Raw genomic sequence first — 15,200 nt, forward strand, 5'->3', positions numbered from 1 at the left:
ATAAAAAACAGCATGATTCTAGCCAAAGAACTAAGAACCAGAAAGCTCCCCCAAGATGCACAGTTTATATCACTTGACATCACCAACCTTTATTCAATCATACCCATACAAGAAGCTCTAACAGTAATACAAAAGAACCTTATGCAACACAAGAAACTTTCATACACAGAGATTGTAGAATTTATGGAACTCCTTCAGCTAACCCTAAGTTACAACTACTTTACCTTTAATGACAACATTTATAAGCAACCAGATGGCCTAGCAATGGGATCATGTATATCCGGTACCATAGCTGACATATACTTAAATCACTTAGAACAAAAATTATTTGACAGCCAAGAACCCTGCCTAAGGAAAATAGAATTTTATAGGAGATATGTAGATGACACACTACTGTTAGTGAAAGGAGATACCAAAGACATCACAGACATTCTTAATCATTTCAATAATCTAAATGAGAAAATCAAATTTACAGTGGAACATGAGCAAAATAAAAGTATCAACTTTCTGGACCTAAATATTACAAGACACAACAACACATGCACATTCAAAATTTATAGGAAAAACACAATGACTGACACCACAATCCCTGCAACCTCATGTCACCCAAATATTCATAAACAGGCAGCTTACAGGTCAATGCTGCATAGGGCAACAAAAATACCATTGAACCAAGAAAATATGCAACAAGAAATAAACACAGTGAATAAGATTGCAGTTGCCAATGGTTACAATGCTTCCATGGTTGACACAATCTTAGACAAAATTAAGAGAAACCCAGGTACAAACTGCACCACAGAAGAAAAAGAGAAAAACAAATATATATCTAGCATTCCATACATAGGCAATGTATCACAGAAGATTGCAAATATTTTCAAAAATCACAGAGTAAAAATTGGGTTTTCTACATCCAATAAACTACACCAAAAACTAATACATAATATAAAGTGTAATCATGATCCATATTCAGACTGTGGAATATACGAGGTAACATGCCAGGAATGCTCCAAGTTCTACATAGGACAAACAGGCCGAAATATCAACACCAGGTACACAGAGCACATTAGAGCATACACCCACAACAAACACGCTACATCGGCAATAGCAACACACATACATAATACAGGACACCCATTTGGAAAAATAGAGCAAAATGTCAAAGTACTCCACCGACTAGATAAAGGACATAAAATGGATTTGCTTGAAGAACTGGAGATATATTCACATTATAGAAAATATGAAGATAAAATATTAAATGAAAAACTTGAAAATGAATCAGTGAATTTCTTCAGATGTTTTGATAATATACTTAAATAAAAATAGTAAAACATAGAAATAAGCACAAATGTAAAATCAGTATAAGTAATTCATGAGCCAAATTGTAAAGATAATATAACCTCTGTACAAAAGCATATCATAATCTGTGGAAGACCTATAATGTTATCTCTGTGAACTACCTATAAGAAGATCTTTGTAACTGTTTTGTTTATATCAGATATTTTCGATGTGTAAAATGTACAAGTTGTGTGTGATGTTAAGTGTGTGTGACTCTACACAAATGGACCATTAGAAAATTGTAAGTACAAATTGTTCTCAAACTTTAGCCACTAACCTCACAGAAATATTGACACCCAACTAAAAATCGCGTTTCTTATGTATTACAGTAAAAGTCAACAAAATGAAGCAGACTCACACACACTGACAACATCAAAAGAAATGGCTTAACACACATCATAAAAACGCACTTGAAAATGGGAATTATTTCTCGAAACGCGTCGTGCAAATAGTAAAATAAAGAAAATCGTGACTGGTAGCAGAAGATTTATTTATTTATAAACAAACCTATTGTATCTACAGTCGCAGGCTTTCAAAAACCATTTATAATGGATCAAATCAGATTATTAGTGCCAAGCCAGGCAATGAAAGCTATATATAAATACAAAAACCTCAAAATGAAAGTACTAAAAACAGTGGCACACATAAGATTCAACAAGCACTGTCAACAACTAGGCATAATTCCGAAATATATAAAAGTGAAAATATGTTCTAGCAGCAACATAGCAAAACTTATAAAACATAAAGCAGAAAAACTCTGGCTGAAAACCGAAATAAGGCAGTTACATAAGAAAAAGGACTTACTAAACAGAAAGCTACTCAACATGCAGATAGAAGCAGCAAACAACATGGAACCTACAGTTTATGACAGAATTTGCAGGCATATCCAGGAAGTAGTCGACAAAGAGTACTTGACGATTTGCAACACACACAACAAGAAACTACAGACCTTGACATCCAAACAAGACAAGAGATCCAACCTTGAGATAACTGACAAAAACAAACACACATTTTACAGTAGAGTGGTAAACAACACTGACATAAAGTTCAACCAAAGAGAAAACGATCTACTCCAAAAAGGACTAAAATACAACGTAGAACCTAACCTCAACAACCATACACTGAAACAGGTTATAGCTGCAACTAAAAGTGCAGCAGATGCTGCAAAATTAAATTCAAATACAAAAGCAGCAATAGGACACAAAGTAAGCAAGCTTCTTGAGAAAGAAATGAATAAAGATAAGTTTAGATCTAAATATACAATAAATGATACAAAAACTTTAAAATCTATAAACAATAAACTGGAAAACAACCAATCCATAGTTGTAAAGTCAGACAAAAGTAATACATTAGTTGTGCTGAAAGAAAAAGAATACATAGACAAAACAAATGAATTTTTTGCTGCTAATAACATTCAGCACATTGAAAAAGACCCAACCAAACAATTCCAAAGTAAAATTAAGGAACAATTAAAGAACACACATTTCCTGTTGACAGAAAATGAAAAGAAATACCTTACATGTATGAATCCAAAAGCACCACGCCTAAGAGCACAACCAAAAATACACAAAAATGGATACCCGATACGTCCTGTGGTCAAATCTATAAACAGCCCAGCATACAAACTGTCTCAAAAACTGAATAACATACTGGTGAAAAATTATACATATGAAACAACGTATGCCATAAAAAACAGCATGATTCTAGCCAAAGAACTAAGAACCAGAAAGCTCCCCCAAGATGCACAGTTTATATCACTTGACATCACCAACCTTTATTCAAACATACCCATACAAGAAGCTCTAACAGTAATACAAAAGAACCTTATGCAACACAAGAAACTTTCATACACAGAGATTGTAGAATTTATGGAACTCCTTCAGCTAACCCTAAGTTACAACTACTTTACCTTTAATGACAACATTTATAAGCAACCAGATGGCCTAGCAATGGGATCATGTATATCCGGTACCATAGCTGACATATACTTAAATCACTTAGAACAAAAATTATTTGACAGCCAAGAACCCTGCCTAAAGAAAATAGAATTTTATAGGAGATATGTAGATGACACACTACTGTTAGTGAAAGGAGATACCAAAGACATCACAGACATTCTTAATCATTTCAATAATCTAAATGAGAAAATCAAATTTACAGTGGAACATGAGCAAAATAAAAGTATCAACTTTCTGGACCTAAATATTACAAGACACAACAACACATGCACATTCAAAATTTATAGGAAAAACACAATGACTGACACCACAATCCCTGCAACCTCATGTCACCCAAATATTCATAAACAGGCAGCTTACAGGTCAATGCTGCATAGGGCAACAAAAATACCATTGAACCATGAAAATATGCAACAAGAAATAAACACAGTGAAGAAGATTGCAGTTGCCAATGGTTACAATGCTTCCATGGTTGACACAATCTTAGACAAAATTAAGAGAAACCCAGGTACAAACTGCACCACAGAAGAAAAAGAGAAAAACAAATATATATCTAGCATTCCATACATAGGCAATGTATCACAGAAGATTGCAAATATTTTCAAAAATCACAGAGTAAAAATTGGGTTTTCTACATCCAATAAACTACACCAAAAACTAATACATAATATAAAGTGTAATCATGATCCATATTCAGACTGTGGAATATACAAGGTAACATGCCAGGAATGCTCCAAGTTCTACATAGGACAAACAGGCCGAAATATCAACACCAGGTACACAGAGCACATTAGAGCATACACCCACAACAAACACGCTACATCAGCAATAGCAACACACATACATAATACAGGACACCCATTTGGAAAAATAGAGCAAAATGTCAAAGTACTCCACCGACTAGATAAAGGACATAAAATGGATTTGCTTGAAGAACTGGAGATATATTCACATTATAGAAAATATGAAGATAAAATATTAAATGAAAAACTTGAAAATGAATCAGTGAATTTCTTCAGATGTTTTGATAATATACTTAAATAAAAATAGTAAAACATAGAAATAAGCACAAATGTAAAATCAGTATAAGTAATTCATGAGCCAAATTGTAAAGATAAATTAACCTCTGTACAAAAGCATATCATAATCTGTGGAAGACCTATAATGTTATCTCTGTGAACTACCTATAAGAAGATCTTTGTAACTGTTTTGTTTATATCAGATATTTTCGATGTGTAAAATGTACAAGTTGTATGTGATGTTAAGTGTGTGTGACTCTCTACACAAATGGACCATTAGAAAATTGTAAGTACAAATTGTTCTCAAACTTTAGCCACTAACCTCACAGAAATATTGACACCCAACTAAAAATCGCGTTTCTTATGTATTACAGTAAAAGTCAACAAAATGAAGCAGACTCACACACACTGACAACATCAAAAGAAATGGCTTAACACACATCATAAAAACGCACTTGAAAATGGGAATTATTTCTCGAAACGCGTCGTGCAAATAGTAAAATAAAGAAAATCGTGACTGGTAGCAGAAGATTTATTTATTTATAAACAAACCTATTGTATCTACAGTCGCAGGCTTTCAAAAACCATTTATAATGGATCAAATCAGATTATTAGTGCCAAGCCAGGCAATGAAAGCTATATATAAATACAAAAACCTCAAAATGAAAGTACTAAAAACAGTGGCACACATAAGATTCAACAAGCACTGTCAACAACTAGGCATAATTCCGAAATATATAAAAGTGAAAATATGTTCTAGCAGCAACATAGCAAAACTTATAAAACATAAAGCAGAAAAACTCTGGCTGAAAACCGAAATAAGGCAGTTACATAAGAAAAAGGACTTACTAAACAGAAAGCTACTCAACATGCAGATAGAAGCAGCAAACAACATGGATCCTACAGTTTATGACAGAATTTGCAGGCATATCCAGGAAGTAGTCGACAAAGAGTACTTGACGATTTGCAACACACACAACAAGAAACTACAGACCTTGACATCCAAACAAGACAAGAGATCCAACCTTGAGATAACTGACAAAAACAAACACACATTTTACAGTAGAGTGGTAAACAACACTGACATAAAGTTCAACCAAAGAGAAAACGATCTACTCCAAAAAGGACTAAAATACAACGTAGAACCTAACCTCAACAACCATACACTGAAACAGGTTATAGCTGCAACTAAAAGTGCAGCAGATGCTGCAAAATTAAATTCAAATACAAAAGCAGCAATAGGACACAAAGTAAGCAAGCTTCTTGAGAAAGAAATGAATAAAGATAAGTTTAGATCTAAATATACAATAAATGATACAAAAACTTTAAAATCTATAAACAATAAACTGGAAAACAACCAATCCATAGTTGTAAAGTCAGACAAAAGTAATACATTAGTTGTGCTGAAAGAAAAAGAATACATAGACAAAACAAATGAATTTTTTGCTGCTAATAACATTCAGCACATTGAAAAAGACCCAACCAAACAATTCCAAAGTAAAATTAAGGAACAATTAAAGAACACACATTTCCTGTTGACAGAAAATGAAAAGAAATACTTTACATGTATGAATCCAAAAGCACCACACCTAAGAGCACAACCAAAAATACACAAAAATGGATACCCGATACGTCCTGTGGTCAAATCTATAAACAGCCCAGCATACAAACTGTCTCAAAAACTGAATAACATACTGGTGAAAAATTATACATATGAAACAACATATGCCATAAAAAACAGCATGATTCTAGCCAAAGAACTAAGAACCAGAAAGCTCCCCCAAGATGCACAGTTTATATCACTTGACATCACCAACCTTTATTCAAACATACCCATACAAGAAGCTCTAACAGTAATACAAAAGAACCTTATGCAACACAAGAAACTTTCATACACAGAGATTGTAGAATTTATGGAACTCCTTCAGCTAACCCTAAGTTACAACTACTTTACCTTTAATGACAACATTTATAAGCAACCAGATGGCCTAGCAATGGGATCATGTATATCCGGTACCATAGCTGACATATACTTAAATCACTTAGAACAAAAATTATTTGACAGCCAAGAACCCTGCCTAAAGAAAATAGAATTTTATAGGAGATATGTAGATGACACACTACTGTTAGTGAAAGGAGATACCAAAGACATCACAGACATTCTTAATCATTTCAATAATCTAAATGAGAAAATCAAATTTACAGTGGAACATGAGCAAAATAAAAGTATCAACTTTCTGGACCTAAATATTACAAGACACAACAACACATGCACATTCAAAATTTATAGGAAAAACACAATGACTGACACCACAATCCCTGCAACCTCATGTCACCCAAATATTCATAAACAGGCAGCTTACAGGTCAATGCTGCATAGGGCAACAAAAATACCATTGAACCAAGAAAATATGCAACAAGAAATAAACACAGTGAAGAAGATTGCAGTTGCCAATGGTTACAATGCTTCCATGGTTGACACAATCTTAGACAAAATTAAGAGAAACCCAGGTACAAACTGCACCACAGAAGAAAAAGAGAAAAACAAATATATATCTAGCATTCCATACATAGGCAATGTATCACAGAAGATTGCAAATATTTTCAAAAATCACAGAGTAAAAATTGGGTTTTCTACATCCAATAAACTACACCAAAAACTAATACATAATATAAAGTGTAATCATGATCCATATTCAGACTGTGGAATATACAAGGTAACATGCCAGGAATGCTCCAAGTTCTACATAGGACAAACAGGCCGAAATATCAACACCAGGTACACAGAGCACATTAGAGCATACACCCACAACAAACACGCTACATCAGCAATAGCAACACACATACATAATACAGGACACCCATTTGGAAAAATAGAGCAAAATGTCAAAGTACTCCACCGACTAGATAAAGGACATAAAATGGATTTGCTTGAAGAACTGGAGATATATTCACATTATAGAAAATATGAAGATAAAATATTAAATGAAAAACTTGAAAATGAATCAGTGAATTTCTTCAGATGTTTTGATAATATACTTAAATAAAAATAGTAAAACATAGAAATAAGCACAAATGTAAAATCAGTATAAGTAATTCATGAGCCAAATTGTAAAGATAAATTAACCTCTGTACAACAGCATATCATAATCTGTGGAAGACCTATAATGTTATCTCTGTGAACTACCTATAAGAAGATCTTTGTAACTGTTTTGTTTATATCAGATATTTTCGATGTGTAAAATGTACAAGTTGTGTGTGATGTTAAGTGTGTGTGACTCTCTACACAAATGGATCATTAGAAAATTGTAAGTACAAATTGTTCTCAAACTTTAGCCACTAACCTCACAGAAATATTGACACCCAACTAAAAATCGCGTTTCTTATGTATTACAGTAAAAGTCAACAAAATGAAGCAGACTCACACACACTGACAACATCAAAAGAAATGGCTTAACACACATCATAAAAACGCACTTGAAAATGGGAATTATTTCTCGAAACGCGTCGTGCAAATAGTAAAATAAAGAAAATCGTGACTGGTAGCAGAAGATTTATTTATTTATAAACAAACCTATTATAAGCTTCCCAGACTCAAGAAATTTTATTATATTCGATCTGAGAATATGTTCAAAGATCCTGCATCAAACCGAATTTAGGGATATTAGTCAATAATTTTGCAGGAATGTTCTTCTATCTTTCTCGTATACTGGAATCACCTGCGCTTATTCCCAGACGCTTGGAACTTGTAAAATGGGCGAGCGATTCACGATACGAGCAGGTTAGGTTAAGGGGCTAATGCCGTAGATTACTCTCTGTAAAACCGAATTGGGATTCGATCCGATCCTGGTGATTTATTTACTTTCAAATCTTTCAGTTATTTCTCTTCGCCATGCTTATTACTATGTTGTCCGTACGGGACTCTGTCCGATGGTCAGCTGAAGGTATGTTCGCACGGTTCTCCTGTGTAAACGATTTCTTGAACATGAAATTTAAAACTTCGGCTTTCTTTTTGCTTTCTTCAACTGCCACACCACAACAGTCAACAAGCGACTGAATGGAAGCCTTAGCCTCGCTTAGCGATTTTACGTAGGACCAGAATTTTCCTCAGATCTTTTCTTACATTGAATTGCTACATGTTTACGTGTTCATTCAAACACACACACTCACTCACACACACACACACACCATCATCATCATGAGCAGCAGCATCATCCTTGTAGCTAATATTGCATACAAATAGGCTACCGTTTCCTCTACCGCTATGGGAGGCTAACTTTTTTCGAGTCGTGTGTATTAATTTCGAAGTCTTCAGAATGACAATGAAAGGAAGATCAAATTAAACTGGGCACCACGCTGGGCTCAAAAGGATAGTCAAACGAGCTGCTTATTGCAATTGAGTTTGCCCCACTCTGGACGCCTCACGCTGGACGCCAAAAACATAGTGAACTGAATTTCTATTAAGGCCAACCCATTCCGGGTCTCAAAATTTTGTAGATAACTAAATTTACTGAGGGATTTGTGTGCTAATCTCCCGAAACTGGGCACCAAAATTTACGAAAATAAATTGATTGATACACTGATATGCAAATGGCACAAAGCTGGGCGCCAAAATGTAGTAGACGATATTAAAAAAATGAGAAAGGTACGGAAAAGCTATGCTTATTTCTTTAGTTTACAAATTACCAATACAATCTCAAGGCCTGTTTGGCAGGGCTTGGACATAATTGGATGTGGATATTCAATTCATGTCACAACACGACGGGATCAGCGTTATGTGCAGTTATTGGCAACTGAGGCGATAGTAGCATGACGTGTTGATGTCGTTTTGTGTCATGTGGCTGCAGAGTGACATCTTCCATGTTCACGGATAAGCGATGGTGCTCCCTGCAACGTAACCCATTCCTCGTGCAGACTGATAGCAAGCCTGATCCTGGAGGTAGAAGACTGTCTGGTGACGACACGGTGACATTATCTTGGTGCTCTTTGTCATCGTCAGGTTTTGTTTTTTTTCCCACCGACATTGTACTCATGGACGCTGGATTTCCTATCATATCGTCTTTATCATTGGTGGGTTGAATTTGCAATACCTACCTTTGAATGACACACCATTACAGTACACGTCCCGGTTTTCAGCACGGTACTACAGTTTGCGATTTTGTGGGTAGAATTGTCTCTGGACAGCATGGGAACTCCCGCATTGGTCTCATGCTGTTCCATGTTCCGTACTTCACAGCATGGGTTATGCGTTTCCTAGCGGTTCCGTGTCGATTGTCTTATGAAAATTGCAAAGAATTCGAATATTTTATAGGCGATTTTCAATAGCAAAAATGTATTTTTCGAAATGCTTGACAGATACAGAGGTGATGGTATGATACCGAACCGGGTAATAGTTGTTGTTGTTGTTGTGGTCTTCAGTCCTGAGACTGGTCTGATGCAGCTCTCCATGCTACTCTATCTTGTGCAAGCTTCTTCATCTCCCAGTACCTACTGCACCTTTCATCCTTCTGAATCTGCTTAGTGTATTCATCTCTTAGCCTCCCTCTACGATTTTTGTCCTCCATGCTGCCCTCCAGTACTAAATTGGTGACCCCTTGATGCCTCAGAACATGTCCTACCAACCTATCCCTTCTTCTAGTCAGGTTGTGCCACAAACTCCCCTTCTCCCCAATTCCATTCAATACCTTCTCAATAGTTATGTGATCTACCCATCTAATCTTCAGCAATCTTTTGTAGCACTACATTTCGAAAGATTCTGTTCTCTTCTTGTCTAAATAGTAAAACTCCTTTACTACTTTAAGTGTCTCATTTCCTAATCTAATTCTCTCAGCATCGCCCGGGTAGTAGTAAGAGACTGTTAGTGCAGTTGTGTGCTATGCATGTGGAAAACGGTTTATCTGAATTCGTGAGCTGTCAGCACAACAACAAATCCGCTTGTACGTAACATGAATGTGTGTAGGCCTTCGTTGAAGTGCCATCAGGCGTTTGGATCTGGGCGGGGCCCCCTGCTGTATCTCAGCTTCAAAATGGGACAACACCTTCCGAGCTAAGCGAACACTTATCACTTCAATCAAACTCTGTCAATCTGGCTGCACCGTCAAGAAGTTCATTTCATGTCAGTATGTTACGAAATAGTTTAAAAAATAAAGCGAAAAATACAGAAAGGTAGAGAGAAAATTTTTTGCCACAGGTAATATATTTTGACGGTACAGTATTTCTTTCTTGCACCTCACATTTTATTTCTTAAATTACTTCGTTATTTACAACTGGACACCTTCCCTTATCAATTATCGGCCTGCTCCTTAGAATTATTGTTTTATCTTCTTACATACTCTCACCACATTTTATATTTTAAGTTGTTCAACTCTTTTACTATCATAAAATAACCTTCTAACATTCTTTTATATATTGTTTAGTTTTTTTAATATTATAAATTTTCTTATACAATAGTGCATACAGTGGTGCTCTCTAGCATATGCACGACGCTTCCTATTTTAAATAGCAGCATCACGAAACACACTGTAGTTTTAATGGCTCACTACTTGAGTATTTTTCCTTCATGTTGCACGTATTTTAAGAAGATAAAACACAACTTTTCACAAACAATGTTTTTTTCTGTCTGTTTTAGATCTGAATATCTAACCCGTCATATCATTTTACAAACTCACGATCTAGATAAATAAAGATTAAATTTTTTTATAATTTAATTGGATGTGAAAGACTTTAGAAAGCTTTACACAACGAAAAGAGCCTGTTATTGTTTTCGACTAGAAACCCACAAAATTTTTTTAAAAATTTTAGCACGTATCAAAGTTTAAAAAATCATAAAGATTATACAATTTATATTTTAAGATTTTTAACATGTTCTGAAGAACGAAAGGTTTGCAGTTTACCGTAAAGTCTTTTGGAGGGAGTGCACTCGTCAGAATTGATCTTAATATTATAATTTGTTGCATGTGGGTTATCACTGATCGGCATAACTCTCCATCGCCGAGCCGACAAAGATGGCTTGATTCACTTTCACTGACTGACCATCATTCAGTAGCATACACACAGTGCACCAAGACCCATGTAGGTGGTGAGCCATTGCATGTAGTAGCTGCTTCTGAGAAAATGAACAATGAAATCTGCGTACTTGGGCCACAATGGGGGAAGGGGGGGGAGGGGAGGAGCTCAGAATTTTAATCCGCGCGACTCTTTACTCAGTCGCTTGCCAGATATTTGAAATATGTTGGTAGAAATGCTTTCAGTGACTTAACAGAATGTTTTATGTGCAATTAATCTCACACCCGGGCCAAACGACTCTGAGATGTTCCAGCACTCCCCTTGCGCTGTCAAGACCGTTCACAGAACCTATTGGTGGTAGCTGGCCTGAACTCAGCGAGGTTGTTCATGGGGACACCACGACCATCCTATCTTACTGTAGATACCGGAAATACACTGACCTGCGTCTTTCGAAATATGTTGCCCTCTCTGCACAGCAGACGCACTGGTCATGCATTCTCTGTACTCAGGATCAAAATAAAATGCTGTAAAGAGTGCAGCACGAAGTAAATTTGACAGGAGGTAGTGGTCGACACTCAGCGCGCACGACTTTTGAAGGAATACCATTTTTAATTCTACAATTACATTTCTGTTAATTTACAAAACACATTTACGTAACCACTTATCACCCATCTGCGACATTTGCAAATTGTAACGCTCTTACATTCTCTTATCGCATCAAAACAATGGCAGCTACATTCAACAAACTCTAAACAGTGCCACAATTTAGCTGATACAGCATATTCTACAGTCCTCAACAGGATATGCCCAACATGCTACCGGTCACTTACGTTGCCCCTTCCCGACTGTCGCATTGTTACCTTGACGCAGGGTAGGAAAGCTCTTCCTCGAGTTTTAGGCCAATCACTGCCCTCCATTTTGTGGTAGATGTATATTTGTTTTGCTTTCTCCCTCCATTTTCTAGTATATGTACATTTGTTTTGCCTTCTGAGTCGCAGTGAAGGAAAGCTTTTCCTCGTATTTACGGTCAGTCACAGCCCTCCATTTTGTAGCATATATTTACCCTGTCTCTCTCTTGCAATCCAGTGGCAACATATTGCCCAATATTGCGTAATCTTAGATGTCTCTCAATGAGGACCCTCTATTAATGTAGTCATTATAATGTTACACAATATTATTTAATTTCCTTTATTCAATTGAGTATACAAATAAAGCAGTTGTTTGTTTTTCTGTAGGTGTTGTTTCTCTTTTACGAGATCGTCGTTGTTTTCCCCGCAGCGATGTGATACAGAACAATCATTTACTAACTGAGAGAACAGCAAGATATCTGTACAATTTGTTGCGCAGCGTGGTATCCTGCAAAGAACAGCCGCTACACAAATTTGGTTCCCAATATATTACCAACAATTTAATCACCACATTAACTTTAGAACTGAAGATTCTGGAAATTTAATTGCCGATTACGTCTAGTATTTACGTCTTAAATAACGTTCTAATGCGTCAGTCGTACACTGACAGCGCGGAACGCAACACGGCCGAAGCGCTGCTTGGAATCAGCAGCAGCAGCAGCGGAACCTTGTCGGCGGCAATCGCAGACGCCAATCTGCAGCTGGCGCCATTGTGCGGCCACAATAGGTGCCAGATTCGCGGATATCGGCGTCCTTGCCGCGGCCGGCTGACGTCCGAGACAAATGGGCTGCGGCCGAGATTCGGCTTTGGGTCACAGCGGCGACCAGATCGGCTCGACATCAGCTCCAGGGGCTGTTCCAGCCTCATCGCTGCCTTCGACGCTGCTCGGTACGGAACCAGAGTATTGCTCAAATATTAGACACGTTCGCATGTTTCTCAGACAGACCAGTGGAATTCGGAAGTACCAAAACTCCACATCCTCCTTTTACACGTCTTTGGTGGCTTATTAATCATACCGGAGTACAATAATCACTCTACAAAGGTATTTATTTCCTATATTATTGTTTGAAATCACTGGATATGTTCTGTAAGAAAATAAATGTCTTTGGTGACTTATTAGTCATACTGATATATAATAATCATTTTACAATGCGATTTGTTTCCTATGTCGCCGTCTGAAATCGCTGGATATGTTTTGTACGAGAGTAAACGTCACCCTAAAGGAAGCGCAAAGTGCCCCATTCGCTCCACTAAATTCTTCAAATTATACGGTAAATATATTCAAGAGTACCCACAATCGAAGTATTCATAAGTATTCACAGTGCTTCTCAGAAAAATCAGATGTAACTCAGCGAACGAAATATGTGATTGTATTGACGCATCGTGTTATCTTAGATGTAAAGTCATTCACAAATCAGATATAACTCAGCGAACGAAATGTGTGATTGTATTGACGCAACGTGGTATCTTAGATGGAAAGTCACTGACAGATCGGCTTGCTGTTCATATTTATATTAACGACAGACAGACAATGGTATTGGTACCCCCAGACATTTCGCAGATGATGCAATTATCAGTTTATTTATTTATCAGATTCCGTATGGCCACGTGAGCCAGAACTCCCTGGTCTTCGAAGGGGTCAGTACGTAATTAGCACAATGTTGATTAGAACATTTATAAACAAAACAGTTAAGCAAGTGGTAAAGCACCTAAATAATTGCAAGAGAGCGTTAGATTAAATAACACATTGTACAAAATTGTTCTGAACTATTGCGAGTTAATCCTGTACAGAACAGAAGCAATGTTCCACAATGAAACTTTTCAACTTCAGTTTGATACGCGTGGTTTCTTACTCAGTCTTTTTTCCAGACACGGTGGAAATCTACTGAAGATGAAAGCTGCTGAATAGTGTTTACCTTCCTGTACAGTGCTGAACGATGTGTTATCAAAGTGCAAATTCTTCTGCTTCTAGTCTTCACTGAATTAATCTTGTAGTCTATTCTGAATAGCTTGCTACCCCTTATGTTATTTCCCTGGGATAGCTACTTTACCTCCACACATATTGCCAAGGTTGTTTGACAGTGCTGCTTAAGTTCCGCTGGGAAGCCCTTACACGTCTACTTTATTGTGCCGATCTCTCTCCATGTGATTGCCATATTCTTGGAGCCTTGAAGAAAGACCGTCGATTTTCTAAAGACGAGGAGGTGCACTCCTGGGTAAAATCATGGTTCCAGAGGTAGCCGCCAACATTTTTCCATGAAGGCATTGACCGTCGTCTCTCACAGTGGGATAAATGTATTAACAGTTACGGCGATTACTTTTGAAATAACAGATGGTATACTTACTTTTTAGGGTTCCGTACGTCAGTCGGTAAAACTGTTATCCTTATAGGGTCACTTTGGTGTTCGTGTCTCTGTCCGTCTCTGCGACCGTCAAAAACCCTTTTTCTCAGGAGCGGGTAAACGTATCAAGTTGGAATTTGTTTCAGCTACTAAGGTCTATAATCCCACGATTGTGTAAAAAAAATTAAGCTTCTATATCAATGAAATCGAAAGACACGGCCATTTATGTCGCATATTTTGATAATCTCAAAGTCACTCATTAAAACAAGCAGAGTACTTCTCGTTGACGTAGAACCGTGATACTTGGTAAGAAGCAAGGTATCACAGTACAAGTAAAGGGGAAAAAAAACGAAAATTGCTAGTTCATAATTATTTCACACGAAATTTTTTTCCTTTTATCATTTGTTACCTGACTTCAGACTAGAAACTACAGCACTCTCGAAAGTCTTGAAATCAATGGAACAGATATCTTTCCATTATCAGTGTCGATAATAGGCAAAACTCATTGTGTTTCCCCATTCCTGGAATGAATGAACTGTTTACATTCATAAGTAAGTTTGTACGAAAACCTACTCGCATCTGCCATTGTTTTCATGCACTTTTCTACATTTGACTGCCCGCTATATATCAAG

The 15,200-nt window shown here is 36.7% G+C and overlaps 1 protein-coding gene across 1 annotated transcript in view; it reads left to right on the forward strand.

Annotated features, from left to right (window-relative positions):
- LOC124613618 overlaps positions 1-15,200 on the forward strand; it is a 219,139-nt gene that overhangs the window by 58,306 nt on the left and 145,633 nt on the right. Inside the window, exon 3 of the mRNA XM_047142334.1 lies at positions 12,953-13,114. Coding sequence (XP_046998290.1) covers positions 12,953-13,114 — 162 coding nt within the window. The remainder of the gene's footprint in view (positions 1-12,952; positions 13,115-15,200) is intronic.

The sequence above is a fragment of the Schistocerca americana genome, chromosome 4 (genome assembly GCF_021461395.2).
Source record: "Schistocerca americana isolate TAMUIC-IGC-003095 chromosome 4, iqSchAmer2.1, whole genome shotgun sequence".
In the NCBI taxonomy this organism is placed as follows: domain Eukaryota; kingdom Metazoa; phylum Arthropoda; class Insecta; order Orthoptera; family Acrididae; genus Schistocerca; species Schistocerca americana.